The 16,654-nt window shown below is 41.1% G+C and overlaps 2 protein-coding genes across 2 annotated transcripts; one reads left to right on the forward strand and one right to left on the reverse strand.

Moving 5' to 3' along the window:
- The first annotated feature begins 4,776 nt into the window (after positions 1–4,776).
- On the forward strand, positions 4,777–6,338 carry LOC119730450. Its single transcript, XM_038203358.1, has 2 exons — positions 4,777–6,084; positions 6,279–6,338. Exons 1-2 carry the CDS (start codon positions 5,122–5,124, stop codon positions 6,336–6,338), a joined length of 1,023 nt encoding a protein of 340 aa, XP_038059286.1. The 5' UTR covers positions 4,777–5,121.
- An 8,493-nt stretch (positions 6,339–14,831) lies between these two features.
- Positions 14,832–16,328, reverse strand: LOC119730452 (craniofacial development protein 2-like). The gene has a single exon (XM_038203372.1). The coding sequence runs from the start codon at positions 16,326–16,328 to the stop codon at positions 14,832–14,834; it is 1,497 nt and encodes a 498-aa protein (XP_038059300.1).
- Positions 16,329–16,654: the final 326 nt, after the last annotated feature.

A 16,654-nucleotide genomic window follows, 5' to 3' on the forward strand; every position in this document is an offset into this window, starting at 1 on the left:
GAAAAAATGAAGACTTGTTGGCCCATCAATGAATTTAGAATGATTTCAAATAAAGGTGCGAGGCTCTTATTCACAAAAATATCGGCATTTATTGATAATAGGCGACGACGAAGCCATCCGCAGCAGCTATTTTTTTTTTCTCGACTGGGTAATGTTTGGATTTCGGTCATCCCCTACCCTCTCCCCGCCCCCCCCCTCCCCGCCCACTCGCCGTCACAGACTAACGCCACTGCCCTCAAACCTATTTTAATCACCGTATGGACTTTATACAAGTCTTCTCAGAATTTCAACTGAAAAAAAAAACCACGAGAACCTATGTGGACGACAGCGGTGATCAATGTAACAAGGGGATTATCTGTAAAGTACCACCGATGTTTTACACCAGTGTTCCAATCAGGGTCAGGGATCCCAATGTGTTATATTTACACCGCAGTTTTTACAGTCTCTGTAACAGCTAGGCACTTTAAGGGGAGTAAATTCAACCTTGTAGCAATATTCCGAAAACAAAATGAGATTCTGTTAATCATTACACAAACGTAAACCTGACAATTTACAAGAACTGTATGATAATCACGTGTTTTAGTATAAATGTTTGGTGAACTTTGTACCGTCACGACCCAACGATTATTTGTACGTGTGCTTGATGGGAGGTCGATGCTTGACGCCATAATACATGAACGGTTGGAAAGACAGACTAAGCAGGCAGTATAACAGGCGTGTTGGAGAGGAACCATTGTTCAAGAGAAACAAGTTTTAGACACCGGGGATCGCTGACGAAACAGGCAGTATATCCTCATAGATATCTGAGATTATGTATGTGTTAATAGCGACTGCTATCTTCGCGAGCAGCCTGTCTGCTGCTTACGACATATGTCCTCTGGGCACTGGTAAGTTATATCGCCCATTCCATGAAAGGTCGGTCACGCCAATTATCTTGTTTGATTAACCTTTCCTCTATCATTCGCATTGTCGAATATGCATATATATGATACCGTATTCGTGAACTAGAATTTTGGTAATCATATTAATGCTAGCCATTATCATATTAATGCTAGCCATTCTCATGGATTCTAGAGGCATTAATCTGTATGACAGAGCACGTGACTCTTTCTTTTAGTATTTCAAGCCGAGGATTCTGGTTCAGCTTTGGCTGCGCGTCTGTCCCAGGAACCATAATAACAGGAGAGGCTCAAACCCGTTACAATGAATTCAAGTGTAACATGAACAAAGCATCTGTAGAGTATATACACAGAAAATGGGGATTAAAATGTCATTAAAGTAAATCGGAATGCCAAACTGCTATCAAACCGAAGTAAGGTAAAACAAAGAACAAACAACAAGTGTTTTGAGGAAATGCTGAAGTATTACATTTTTTCTGACGTTCTTAGAAAAATGAAAGTTTCAAAAAGATTATACTGATGCACCACTCAGTTAGTTTTGCTTTAATTTCAGAAGAGATTATTCATGATGTGTTTGGCCAGTCTACAAGTAAAGCACATGCACAGAGCGGGCTTTGGCAGAGGGTGCCCTGTCCATCGCTCCGAGAAGGTGACATCATAGTAGCAGTTGTTTGGTACAAAGGAAATTCACTGGATGATCCTTCAAAACAACGACTTATCAGTCACTCAAATGGTAAAGACACTCCCTCGAGCGACAGATATGCAACGTCGTCAGGTTTCAGCCTCGTGATTAAAGGTGTCAGAGATTCGGATGAAGGGAAGTACCTTTGTCACGTCATAACACATGGTACTGCCAATAGACAAGGAGAAATCGTCCTGGAAGTTTTCGGTAAGTCACCAAAATACTCAAACCTGACTTCAACCCTCAAGCAGATAACTTTATTAAAGAAAGACAGCTTTTTGACAGACTGCAGTTGTTAATAACACATGCAATTACTTTGTTGCCCTAATTTCATATATTTATATTCAGGAGACTCATTTCCGGCTATAACCAAGTACATTTCGTCCACGGCCACATTGCAGCGAGAAGGCAGACAGAATCTACGATGTCAGTGTGCGTCATTGACACCAAACGCAATATCCGTAGTGTATTGGTCAACGGGAGATGGCATAACTAAAGATACAGAGATCATTGGTGCACGTTTTGCTGATGGTGCTACACTACAGTTTCGAAATGGCGTTCAATACAGCATTGAAAGCGACGGAACACTCACAGTTAATTCTGTCGGCGCTTTGCATGATGCAGCGAGGTTCTGGTGTCATGTATTTCAGTCAGACGGATCACAGACAGATTGCTACATAGACGTCCACGTATCAGGTATGTTGTTATATTCTAGATAGTCTTAAAAATATGAATATCATCTACAGACAAGTGTTAATTTTCCGTTGTCCCTAGCATCGCCAATTAATATGGACGTCATACTCGGAACTTGAAGAAGAGGATCTCATTCGTCATGCATGCACATTTACAATCAAAGTTAAACATTAATCGTTTAATCTTCGTTTACTAACTCCAGGTGAGACTCCATTGTTTGGTCCTCTCAGGGCATCAGAAGCATCATTCTACCTGCTGAAGGGAACGAGGCAGATAATTCCTTGTACAACTTGGACACCTGGCAATGCAACATGTTTGGTGCAATGGTTTAAAGTTGATATCTCTAGCCACCATCTCCTCATCAATTACACGGTGTCCACCAGTGCTGTTCATGCTGATCCATCGTTTGACCTTGCTCTTGACTTCGGTCTGGTAATGAAGTCAGTTGATGAGGATGACGGTGGGAACTACAGCTGCTCTGCAAACCCTGAAGCCAATGGAGGGCTTGTTGAAGTCCGTGTTATTGGTAAGTGTTAGTTTTTTAGTAGGGTGGGTCATTTTTTTTGCACGCTTATTTGACTTTAGAACATAGGATTGTTTATGCCTATGGCAATTTTCTTTGTCGATTTAGTATTCATTTTACTTTTTTTCCCTTTCTGTGTAAGTGTCATTCTATTCCATTTTCGTCACTGTAATCGAAATATTTCACCACTGGGTTTTCACTTGTTATTGTTGTATAAACAGGAGATATGTTTCCTGTGGGTGGAGGGAACGCCACTAAAGGAGATGACACAACATTTGAATCGGATAGCAAATTTACACTGCACTGTCCAGCCATTGAGGGTGTATCTATAGGTAGCAGAGCCACGTTGATTTGGTCATTTGGTGCTGTTGATGCACAACTGACCACTGTGGTTGGAAAACTGGATCTACCAGCTGGCTCCAAATGGCTGTCTGACAAAGACGGCCACACCTGCTTCGGCCTAACAGTTGAAGGTTCTTTACTTCTAACGAATTGCTCTGAAAACAACGCAGTCAGATACTGGTGTCACGTGTTTCCCCATGGCGAAGCGTTACGAAGGTACTACATAGATGTGGTAATGAAAGGTAAGGTTTCCTGCGTAATTTGTGGTCATAAGAACATTCTTTAAATGAACAAAAAACCTGTTTATCTGGTCGATGGAGTGATGAATGTGGCTAAGTTAAGTATCAAAATGAGGACGTTATCAGATAATCGCCGTCTGATACCGTCCTGATGTATAGATAGGATTGTTTTCTTCACATCCACAGTTTACATAAACTCATACACAAACACTCTATATAAATCTTTTGCTCGGGATGGTTGAATGTAACTGAATTTCTCATTTACTTTGACAGATTCCATCAAGCCTTCTAACATTGGTCTCATAGCTGCCCTTGTCTCTATTTCTGCACTTGTTCTCGTTGGTATCACTGCGTATTTGATATGGAAGCTACGCAAACGGAATCCACCTCACGTTTTGGAACAAGTTGTCTACCACCCAATTCCTAAAACAGGTTAGTGGCGTTAAAACCCGCGACTATTTTTTCGTGGCTGTAATCATGCAATATTGATGTTTCCTTGATTGTACGCCATTGATGGTGACGCCATTCTGAATATTATCATAGTTCCTATCACCGAAATTAAACTACACGAGTAATGCAGGTCTCTTAATTTTAAAGTTTTTCCGGGCATTGCTATACACGCAGTGTAGATATGTGTGTGCGCCAAACGAGAGTATACATTTGGAAGTTCAACATACTTGCTTAAATTTACTTCGTCCCATTCTTGTCACTGAATTTCAAAATTGTATTCTCTGTTTCTTAACAGAACCTGCCAGAAAATTTAGCGTGTCGTCGATCGCTACGATGGTCCGGGAGTTTGTGTCAGAGAAAATGAACAGACTGCCCATCACGCCTTGGGTGACAGGTGATGACAGCTACGCGGCGATGGATGATGTATACACACCACTGGAAATGTACCTCAATGTATCTATTGCAGGTTGTAAAGCTAGATATAGAATAGAGTCAGAGTCTGAAATCTTTGATGACGGTATCTCTGAATTTTCGAATTGTCATGTACTCCTTGAAGGTAGATCAGGTTGTGGTAAAACTGCCTTACTTAGCAAAATGGCATCTGATTGGTCACTGGAAAAACCGCACGCAGTACTCGGTCAGAAAAAGATGGTCTTTGTTCTGCCGGCGAAAATTCTCATAGAAGCTAGGAATATTGGGCAAACAGTTGTTCAATATATGCTTAAAGCTGGCACGAAGCATTGGGCAAATTCGATCAATGATTACTGTTTGACTCATCCCGACGAAGTGGCCATTCTTGTTGATGGCTGCAATGACACACACGACATAGACAACGTCATGGAGATCATGACGGAACAAGGTCTCTTGGGGTGTCAAATAGTGATAAGTGCAAGACGTACACGGTTGGCGGAAGAAACGAGCAAATATAAACTTCGCCACATAACAATTACTGGTTTTACGCAAGGAAGTGCAAAGACGTACATTGAAAGCCACTATGATGCATTCAATCGCTTAACTACCAACAGTAAGATTCAAACTAAGACAACTCAAATCTCTTCAGAGATTGACAAAACACAAGAACACAAAGAAAAAGACGATACAAATTCACAAAGTAGTTGTGACAAATCGGAGAACGGCTGTGAAAATCAAAGTCGACGATCTCATTCACTTATTCACAACTACTTAGACACAAACATTCTACACCCAAATGTGGCTTGTCTTCCCGTTATCATAACGACTCTTTGTCAGTTATCCTCTTGGACTGATGGGGTGGCCTTCCAAGGTAATCCGACTATGGGTGACGTGTTTATTAGATTGGTGAAATGTTTGTTGGAGAGAAGCAGTGATAGATACAATGATGATACCAGAACTCATGAGGCTTTGAACAAACACGTAGAGTTTGATGATGTAACAGGCCTATCAAAAGTACAGCTTGAAATACTGCAAAAGTTGGGAGAGGTAATTCTGCCAAAAATGTTGGAAAATGAAAGCCCAGTTAAATTCTCCAAAGCAGATTTTGTGAATTCGTGTGATAACGGTCAGGCAATCTTAGACGTGGCAATTAAAATTGGTCTTGTCCGTTGTGAAGTGGATACATATGTTTACTTCGTCCTTGAAATACTTCGGGACATCTGCGCTGGTATTGCCTTGGCTCATACTGCTGAACAAGATAAAAAATGGATGGCTAAACTTCAGCACACTGATTTGATGAGTGCAGCTGAAACGTTTTCAAATGTGTATGTGTTTGCTTGTAGGAAGAGTCAAACGGTTTGCAGTGGACTTGTGCAAAAGATAGCAGACTGCAAAAAGAAGGAAACAACCAATGTCATTGTTATGCAAACAATGACCCAGTTGTGTCTACTTCTGAACTTTGAAGGAAAATGCAAAGGTTCGTTGAATGCCAAGTTTGCCGGCCTCTTTGAGGGAGGGAAAGTTCGTCTCGGAGGCGTTTCTGGTCACACGATCAGAATGCTGTCCTATTTGTTCGAACATGTAGACACACCGGTTGAAGGTGTTGCTTTGTGTGTTGAATCGGTTGAGTTGTTGCGACTTGAGAACGATGACTGGGGAGAGTTTCGGGAATACTTTGAGTACTTTTTCCCATTGAATCTGAAAGAGGACATCCAGGAAACTGAAGAGATGCAAAGGTTTTCAGAAAACGGGACACTGACAAAGTTGCGTAAAAGAGTAGAGTCCAGTAACAAAGACATGCCTCAGTTTGCCCCAGACCAGTCAGACATCAAGGTCCTTCGGACTGTACAGTCGTTGGGTCTTTATAAGCTTCTGGAGTGTCAGGCAGGTGAACTGCACACACTGGGGGCAAAGGAACCGTTTCTTGCAAACCAGCCTGATCAAACTGCACAGCCTTCAACGTCGCCGTCAAGGATTCATGAGTCGGGCTCTGCAATTGAAGGCCCGGTTTCTCACACCCATTCCCATTCTGGTGAAAGTCACCAAACAAGTGCATCAAGCGAGTTAGTTCGATGTTTGTCGTATCTGACAAGGCTTGAAAACGTCGTTCTTGTGGGGACAATTTTCAGTTCAAATGATATTTGCAACTTTGTTTGTAAACCTGGAAACGTCCCGAAGTTGAAAAAGCTAGATCTTCGTCTGAATAAGCAGTTTGGTGATGATGCGTTCTGCGCAGTTGCAGACCTACTCCAGCGACGCTGGAGACAAAATGTCAGTATCATTGCAGACCTCCGATTGTCTTTGTATAAAGTTACTCCTAAAGGGTTTACTAGAGTAAAGAAGGAATCAAGCGCTGATGGAGCCATCAACTGGTCTAATATAAAAACACTCTATCTACTGCATAGTAACATTCCAACGACATTCTGTGATTTCCTCAAAAATAGCCTGGAAACAAAAATACCATTCTCGGTTAAAAAAGATAGAAAACCGTACATTGAGATACTATATGGTAAAGAAATGGAAATGCTGGACCCACCTTTTTGTTGACTTTCTTCACAAAGAGAAGTAATTCAGTACTGAAAACATAACAAAGAACATCAATGTCTTGTCCTATAGACTCTTTTGGGAGGAAAAAAAACATGTTAAATGACAAGAAACAAATCAGTTTCTTGCGGTTATTATGTACAGTGTAGAGGCTAATTTAAACAATCTGATACACTATTTTCACTGCGCAATAGTCGTAGCCTTGTTGCCATTTTGTGATTGGACAATGAACGACGTTCATTTGATGGTGTCTTCGTACCTCCAGCCAGTGCAAGTAGCTGCAAGCGGGGTCGCAAGTAGTGCTGCTTACCGTACGCACCTGGGATCCGTCCGCACTCGATCAGTATACAATACGTTCAGAATCATTTTAGTGACGGTCTGTTTTCATAAATGAACATCATGTAAAGAAAATAATTTTCCAATTTTCCAAATGATCTACGATTACATCGTGAGATCGTTTAGACAGCCCCCCCCCCCCATAAATGCATGAAAGCATGGAGGAAAGTGAATACGGAATTGGAGTGTTAAGTAATTCTTCCGGTCGCATTATCAGTCCTTTTTAGATATTAGGGAGGTATTTTTTTTAATTAAAACAATTATTGAAGAGAAAAGCAGGGATCAATTTAATACGCATAATATGTACATAAAATTAATAAATTTACATTCATAATATATTTTTTTAAAGAAAGCATGAGTATAGATGAATAATATAAGTTTCTTTTTAAAGAGAGAAGTATTCCATTCCCAAAGTTTATGCACAAAATTAATGTCCAACGAATCATTGCAGATAGCTTGCAATGTTCATTCAAATATCGAGATGTATACACAGTAGGGTTTTGTGAAATGATTTTTCTTTTCCCCCTTTCTGTATCATTATGTGAACGAAATGTGTCAAAAAAAACCTGCAGAATCTGGCCTTGTACGATGAACATGTACATGCGGCGCCCGTACGTGTACATGGTACCGTACGTACTTGCGCACATGTACTTCAACGTCGTTAATTGACCAATCACAAAATGGCACCAAGGCTACGCCTATTGCGCAGTCTATTTTCCATTTATACATATGAATGAAGTAGTTAATAGCTTGAATTTATAAAAGATTAATTCTTTGGAAGAAACCTGTTTGGCAAAGAACTCTTTGAGTGCTAAAAAATACGTTTCTTGTGATCAAGAAAATCAGCTCTATGTAATGAAAGAATTTCCGTCAAGCGTAGAATGAAGTTCAGCTTCTCTTGATATACAAAACGTAGAGTAGCAGGATAAGGAAAGGCAGCTTTTAAGTGAATCAAGAACTCTGCTAGTTGAAGTGTTTTTTTTTATATGAATCCCATCTGCTGTTTTAGACAGTCAATATCATCAAATGATTTTGTCATTTTTTAAAATCTTAGTGCTCAAGAGTTACCTGGATCCAGGGCTACTGTTGATTTTATCAGCTTTTTTTTAATGACTAGAACCATAACTTACAACAAATTAGTACAATGCAGTAAGTCAGCTTGCTGAAATAACTGACGGTGGAGTATCAAATATAGGACGTGGCATTATACCAGTGTCACTTAGGTGTAACTGAGTTTGTGGCTGGCATCTTTGTCATACTTCTCCTGTTCCCTGAGAAAAATATCCCATCAGGTGTATGGGACGATATGAACTCATACTACTTGTTCAGTGTACAGGAGAAATAATCAGCTATCCTTGCACACATAACACCATCCACCGTGGTTTAATTTAGTCTCTAGTTGAAGTAGTTGATATATGATGCCTGTGGCACGAATAATCATGTGATTAAGACTTTTAACTTTGGCAAACGGCTCTGAAGGACCATTGGTGTAAAATGTTTCAATATTTTAACTTCAGATCAATGATGGTAACATATTCAAAGTAACTTGTGAAATGGTTGTAATTGTTTATGTAAACATGATTGTTATAGTTATACCAATGGTCTTACTATCTTACAGTTTGATTCAACTTATTTACTAAGATTTACATTCCATGACTAACCGTCTGTACAAATGAATACAGAATGCTTTTACCCAACAACATCAATGGTTATCTTTCCTTTTCCATCCGCCGCTGAATTTGAACCTAATAAAACGATGCAAAAACAAATATGCGGTCTATTTGAACAACGAAATGACGATACTGTTGCTTGGAAACCTATTTTTACATCAGCTAAAGTCCAACTTCAAACGTTTTCGTAAACACGTGAGGTATACTGGATTACACATACGGCCCTACTCTCTTGTGATTGCTTTAGAAACATACGAAGAATAGAGCCTATACTTGCTTGAATATAACGCATTTGGCTCTCAGAGAGATACTTGTTTTCGCGTGAAGTATGAACCGGCAGTTAGCCTCCCTGTGCCCCATTCCCCTTTGCCCCCGATACTGACGAACAACGCGTCCCTGTGTTTGATAGTGCTTAGTGTCGTTCGCATACGAGGATGCCATGATGTTTCTTATCCCCCCCCTTTAATGTTATCTAGGTGACAGATGAGTGTTAGTTCTGGTCATCCGCTAAGAAGATTTTGCAAAATACGATAGTTAGGGGGCTTGCCTTTTGGAAACACACGCACACATTCCGCATATCTGTGGTATATCGGGGGTGGGGATAAAATGGGTCTTGTGTTAACTACAATTTGTTAGAAAAGTGTGACGGTAGAGTTAAGACTAAACTCGATACATGTTGCAAAGAAGGACGAATACTCCAAATAACTGAAGACTGGAGTGAACTACATCATGTGTAGAAAGAAATTGATTTGTTTCGAAGTGTCATTACACAATCCTTCAGATTCAATAAAACAATGAAAGTTAAATGTTTTCGAAAACGGTCATTTTGTCCAGAAATCCAAATTGATGTATATATACTGTATGTGAAACTGTAGCTCCAATCTCCAATCATGAGGTGCTGCTCAACATGACATAATGTATTCCAGACAACAGATTGATTAAGAGGCATTGGCGTTGGGTATCCGAAATAATTGTAAAAACTTTCGCATTACAGAACAATCTATGGCAAATTGTGACATCCATTTGCGATGTAAAGTGATGGAAACAATTGAAGCTGTCAAATGCGCCTTATCTTTTTGCCTGGACGCCTCTCGGTAAATCCTTTCAAACTCGTAATTGGCTGTGTGTTGTTTTAAGAAATGTAATTTCATTAAGTTCGGCGGGGTAACGAATTAAAGCAACAGTTAATTCTCTTTGTAAATATCACTGCGCTATGCAAATGTATAATAGGATGATGAGGTCCACTGATTGGGTGTGGCAAGAATGTGCCATATATACAGACAGACACTAGACAATCAATTAATTGATAATTTTCTTACTACATCCTGTATTTATGCGACTGAAGCAGTGATGGCATCATCTTCTCATGCAGTTAACAGAATGGTCGCAACATTACTTGTAAGTTTTGTTCATCTGTTGGCGGTAGTATATGTTTTTCCATCTTGCAAATAATGCAGATGAAGTTGTAATGCACAAAAGATTAATAAATGTGATGCGATCATGCTAAATGAGTTGTCTGTCGACCCTAGTCAATTTTTTTTTATACAGATTTGAAAAGAGCACAATCCCAGCATTACTTATGTGGAAACTGCATGCTGGTACCATCATTAGTTTAAACATTTTGGAAGTAGAAACACCAGAAGATGTTATGAAGTGATGTGATAAAGCCCCCTATTTTGGCCTGTATGTCCAAATGAAAGTCCATTTAGCTTGATTGCATCAAAAAAAATTAGCATGTTTTACTACACGTCTGACAATAGAATTGAAAAATTAAAGTTAAAACAATATTTTATAGTGTCACAGTTTTTACACAGAATTATTGACATGATGAGATAAATGAGTGGCATGACTGTCGGTAAGCCCTCCTAAGTTTGTTTCAAGCCAATGTCCCGGCAAAACACTCTATATATTATTATATTTTATATCCAAGCCATGAAATCTGACGCAGCCAGACAATTCATAATTTTTTTTAACATCTTCGATGAAAATGGACAATTGTTTGGACGGCTGTTTGCGCAGAATTCCTCATCAATCACGAAACAGTCATTTAATCAGCTTTTCCAGTCGTATTCTGTGACATATACAACTTGAATATGAGTGAGTAAATTGCAGTCTCGGCCAATCCTGACGTCGAATTTTCGGTATTTTTAAGCTAGACATTTCCCACAAGCTAGACAATTGTGGAGGACCTCAAACACATTGCCAGGAAATTATAGCACATATCCAAGTCCCTGTACCATTGGATATTGTGAGAACTCATCAAGTGTTTAAATAGGCAAAATTGTTTATTGAATCAAGTTCAAAGGTTAATCTGACAGCACAGACTAAACAAATTGTGTAGAGTTAATATGTTAATGATACACTACTGTGTTTGTAATGTCTGAGTATTGATAACCTTTGCGATATCATTGTATTGCGTATAATTATTATAGCTGCCATATGTTCTAGAAAACGAGCAGTTTGTAGAACTCAATTCACGTCTATTTAATTACTTGTTAAATTCCTTAAATCGGTGAATATATAAAATACATTTCTAATCATTTTTCTCTTACACATTCTTATCGGGTATGTGACATAGTTGGATCCTGTTGGATTCAGCAGAGTAAGGGTTAATATGACTAAAGTAATTAGAAAATCAACTTTGCATTACACAATCCGTTTAAAATAGCATACAAAAGTGTTTTTCGTGGTAGATTGAAGATTTAATGTGATTATGACAATTAACAATTGCAAACAGCTCTGAAAGACCATTGAAGTAAAATGTTTCAGTATTTTATATCCAGATCGATGAGGGTAGCTTTTTTAAAGAAACTACAGAAAAAAGGCGGAACGTGATTGTTATAATATACAATCAATAAAAACAAATTATATGCAGTCTATCTGAACAACGAAATGGCGATACTGTTGCTTAGAAACCTATTTTTACATCAGCCGAAGTCTAACTTCAAACGTTTACGTAAACACGTAATGTATTCTGGATTAGACATACTCTCTTGTGATTGCTTTGGAAATAAAAGAATAAAACCTAAATTAATTGAATATAACGCATTTATCTCTCAGTGAGGTTCTTAATTTTTCGCTTTTGTTTTTGCACGAAGTATGAACCGCCAGTTAGCCTCCCTCTGCCACATTCCCCTTGCCCCCGATATTGACGAACAACGCTAACTTGTGTTTGATAGTGCTCAGTGTCGCTCGCAAACGAGGATGCCATGATGTTTCTTACCCCCCCCCGCCCCCCAAAAACCCCTTAATGTTTGCAAGGTGATAAATGAGTGTTTGTTCTGGTCATCTGATGAGAAGAATTTGCAATACAATAGTTAGGAGTCTTGCCTTTGAAAACACATGCACACATTCTTTATACCTGCTTTGGTAGATAGAGATAAAAGGGGTCTTGTTTTAAACTAAAATTTGTGTGGAAAATGTGTACGGGGTAGAGTTAAGACTAAACTTGATGACATTTGCAAATTAGGCCCAAAACTCCACATAACTGCATACTGGAGTTAATATCATATGTATGGGAAATTGATTAGTTTGGAAGTATCATTACCCAATCCCCCAAGTTCAATAAAATAATGAAAGTTAAATGTTTTCGAAAACGGTCATTTAACTCCAGAATTCCACATCAAGGTATATACAATGTATGAGAAATTGTAACTCCAATAATGAAGTACTACTCAAACTGTCATATCTGGTATTCGGGACGACACATTTCTAAAGAAGCATGGTTGTTGGGTATCCAAATTAAATGTAAATATGCGTACATTACAGAGCAATATATGGCAAATTGTGACCTTCACAATTAATTAAAGATTAATAAATGGGATGCGATCATGCTAAATCGTCATCGTTTTCACGAAGAGCCACATATGTGGATTTTGAAGAAAAAACGTTTTCGAGATAATCGCAAAAGAAGTTTCTCACTGCAAAAAACTGCAAAACTGCAAAAAATACCACTTTGCAACGACTTTGTGCAGCAAGAAAACCATCACACGATTCTACGAGAGCTGAATTTTTACATGAACCCAGTAATAAGACTTAATATAGCAGTTAATTGGTAAAAATTAATTAGTAAAGATATGTGGCTCTTCGTGTCAGGCTTCTGACATATTGGCCCTTTCTGTTCAACGTGTATTTTCATAGGCGCGCGTGAGCGCGCGCACAGCTTAAAATGTAACAAAGATATGTGGCTCTTCGTGAACACGGGAATCTCATTTTGACCTACTTTTCCGTGCAATGGGGTTTGTGTGCCAAAAGGGCCAAAATGTATGTGGCTCTTCGTGAACACGCAAAATGCATTTATCGAGATTTCTGCCCCTTGCAACGTTAATGTAACTTGGAAATTAATGATGTTTTGCTTACAGAAACATGTCAAAATGGTTAAGTACATTGTTTTAAAGCAAAATATTGAAGAAAAAACAATCGAAATCGGAAAAATGGTATTTTTTGACATATGTGGCTCTTCGTGAAAACGGTAACAAAATGAGTCGTTTGTCGACCCTGGTCAATATTTTTTTTGACAGATTTAAGAAGAGCACAATCCCAGCATTATACTCCGACTCAATAAGAATGAAACTCAAGACATAATGTTTTGTGTGCATCTTCGCCACAGCTTCAAGCAATTTATTTCAAACTTTGTTCTTTCGCCAGATACCGAATTGATATGGGCAAGCTGGCATCAAGTCACGTTGCTAACAGGCATATGTACATATACGTCAATTATCAATTTGGCTCCCAGGCCAACCATTAATGAAGCCAACCATTACAGTTGTTTTTCAATCGCCTTCACATGGTAACTGCAACTTAGGTGACAATGAGCAGAAGTGAAACCGCACTAATCACAACGTTGCGTACCTTGTCCGGCACCTAAAATATTTTCTTAAAGTATTCGTAACAAATTAAACACAAAAAGAACGTGTTGCATTCCATTTAACGTAAGTAATGCACGTTTAACGCGGATTTCATTTGAATGCCACAAATGGCGAAAACCTTGTTGTTTATGTCGTTTGCATGCAGTTGGATTCTCATGTTGTATGCTTCATTCATTTATTTACAGATCTGAGAGAAGACCACATTCTGGCGGCAGACAACATCTCTTCTCCGAACAACAAGAGCATGCATTCGTGAACATGGTTTTGGAAAACAACGTAATCCGCCTGAAAGAAATCCAAACAAGTGTTGTTGAGGACAACGACACATTTGCAGACATTTCAAGTGTCAATTTGACTACTATCAGACGTATCTTGAAGAGACACCGAATGCGAATGAAGCAAGTTACCAGAGTGCCCTATGAGAGAAACAGCAACAGGGTGAAAGAAATGCGCTACCAATACGTTCAAGTAAGTTTTCTTCAGGCTGATCGTGAGGCCGAAAGCGTTGCAGGCTTCGGCGAAGCGATTCAGTAGCTGCTGCAGGTCTTCTGCTGTGTGGGTGGCAATCGCTGCGTCGTCAGCGTACAGGAAATCCCTGAGGAGTCTCATCTGCACTTTCGTCTTGGCACGGAGTCTAGACAGATTGAATAGGTTTCCATCAGACCTCGTGCGAAGGTAGATGCCCTCTGTGGCTGTTCCAAAGGCGTGCTTAAGCAGGACAGAGAAGAAAATGCCAAACAGAGTCGGAGCAAGGACACAGCTCTGCTTGACTCCGCTACGGATGTTGAATGGCTTCGATGTTGTGCCGTCGTACACAATGGTACCCCTCATGTCCTCATGAAAAGATCGTACTAGGCTGAGGAGAATTGGCTGGCAACCAATCTTTGCCAGGATCTTGAAGAGTCCGTCCCTACTCACGAGGTCGAAAGCCTTCGTTAGGTCAATAAAAGCGATGAACAAGGCCTTTCTCTGTTCCCTGCACTTCTCCTGAAGCTGCCTGACGGAGAACACCATGTCGATGGTCGACCTCCTGGCTCTGAACCGGCACTGTGACTCTGGGTACACTCTTTCAGCAAGGATCTGGAGTTTGACCAAGATGACTCTGGCGAAGAGTTTACCGACAATGCTGAGGAGGGATATACCGCGATAGTTGTTACAATCGCTCCTATCTCCTTTATTTTTTATAGAGAGTGATGATGTTTGCGTCTCTCATGTCTTGGGGCACAGAACCCTCTGTCCAGCACTGGCACAGAAGTTCGTGAAGCTCCTTGATGAGTGTCCCCTTGCCGCACTTAAGAACTTCAGGTGGAATGCCGTCGCCACCGGGGGCCTTCCCTGAGGAAAGTGCATCCAGCGCCTTCTCGACTTCTTCCATTGTCGGCTCTTGGTCGAGGTTGTCCATAGTGGGCAGGCGCTGTACTGCATCCAGGGCTTCTGTGCTGACCAGGTTTTCTCTGGAGTAAAGTTCTGAGTAATGCTCCATCCAGCGATTCATCTGCTGGTCCCGATCCTTGATGACCTCTCCGGTGGCTGACTTGAGGAGAGCTGACTTGTTTTGTGTGGGGCCAATTGCCTGCTTGATTCCTTCATACATGCCCCTTACGTTGCCGACGTTGGCAGCAGTCTGTATGCTGGAGCAGAGTTGAAGCCAGTAATCATTGGCACAGTGCCGTGCGGACTGTTGAACTCTGCTTCGGGCTGTACGGAGTGCCTGCAGGTTCCCCGCTGATGGCAGGTTCTTGTAGGCTGAGAGGGCTTGTCTCTTTTCCTTGATGAGGGGTAACATTTCCTCTGCATTGGCCTCAAACCAGTCAGCTGACTTGTTTTGCCTCTTGCCGAAGATGGACATTGCAGCATTGTAGATGGTGTCCCTAAGGTGTGACCATCTCACATTGGTGTTATTGCTGGGCGGTCCAGGTAAGACATTTTCCAGTGCCTTAACAAACTCTTCCACCTTATCGGGATTGCGAGTCTTGCTGGTGTCGATGCGAGGTCTGCCCTCTCTCTTTGCTCTGTGGAATCTCTGGGGTTGAAGCTTTACTTTGCAGCCTACGAGAGAATGGTCGGTGTCGCAGTCTGCGCTCTGGAAGCTGCGGGTCAGTTTGACACTTCCAAGACCACCGCGTCTTGTAAGCACCAGGTCGAGCTGGTGCCAGTGTTTGGACCTGGGGTGTATCCAGGAGACCTTGTGCTGGGGCTTGGTGTCAAAGAAGGTGTTGGTGATGCATAGATTGTGGTGACAGCAGAGCTCTAGGAGGCGCTGCCCGTTTTCATTCATCTTCCCAACTCCAAATTGGCCCAAGCAGGAGGGCCAAGAGCTGTGATCGGCACCGACTCTGGCGTTGAAGTCACCAAGAACGAAGACTGGCTCTTGCTGAGGTACTTCTGTAACAGCGGAGCTAAGGTCTTCGTAGAAGTTGTCCTTTGCTTCCGCAGAGGATGCCAGTGTTGGTGCCATTCCTGCTGCTGTGTGGAGCTGGAGCTTGAGGATCCTTTCGGAGCCCTCAGTGGGTGGTACAATGGAGCCCAGCAGTCTGTTCCTGACGGCAAAGCCAACACCGTGTATCTTGGTCTCTTCAGGGGGTTTACCCTGACAAAAGAAAGTAAAGTCCTTCTCCCTGAGGGTGCCGGACGAGGACAATCTTGTCTCTTGGAGGGTGACAATGTCCATCTTGAGTCGTTGTTGATAACAGCGGTCTTACGAGCATCAGTCACTTGCTGTAGGTCTTTTGAGAGGCCCGGTGTCATGGTCCTTACGTTCCATGTACCCAGTCTGATAACTGGGCTGTTTTGTTTTTTCTTTCTTTTGCCTGGTGCACAGTTATCGATCCGCTTGTCGGAGTATAGCCTAAGCCCCACGCACCCAGTGAAGCAGGCGGACCGTGGCGGGACAGCACCTTATTGGCTGGGGGCTGCCCAGCTTGAGGCGGGCGGAAGCTATCCAGATGAAATCCTAGAATTTCTCCCACCGTCGGGAGCGGCCCCTGGCGCCTCACT

The sequence above is a fragment of the Patiria miniata genome, unplaced genomic scaffold (assembly GCF_015706575.1).
Source record: "Patiria miniata isolate m_02_andy unplaced genomic scaffold, ASM1570657v1 HiC_scaffold_1, whole genome shotgun sequence".
NCBI classification, from domain to species: domain Eukaryota; kingdom Metazoa; phylum Echinodermata; class Asteroidea; order Valvatida; family Asterinidae; genus Patiria; species Patiria miniata.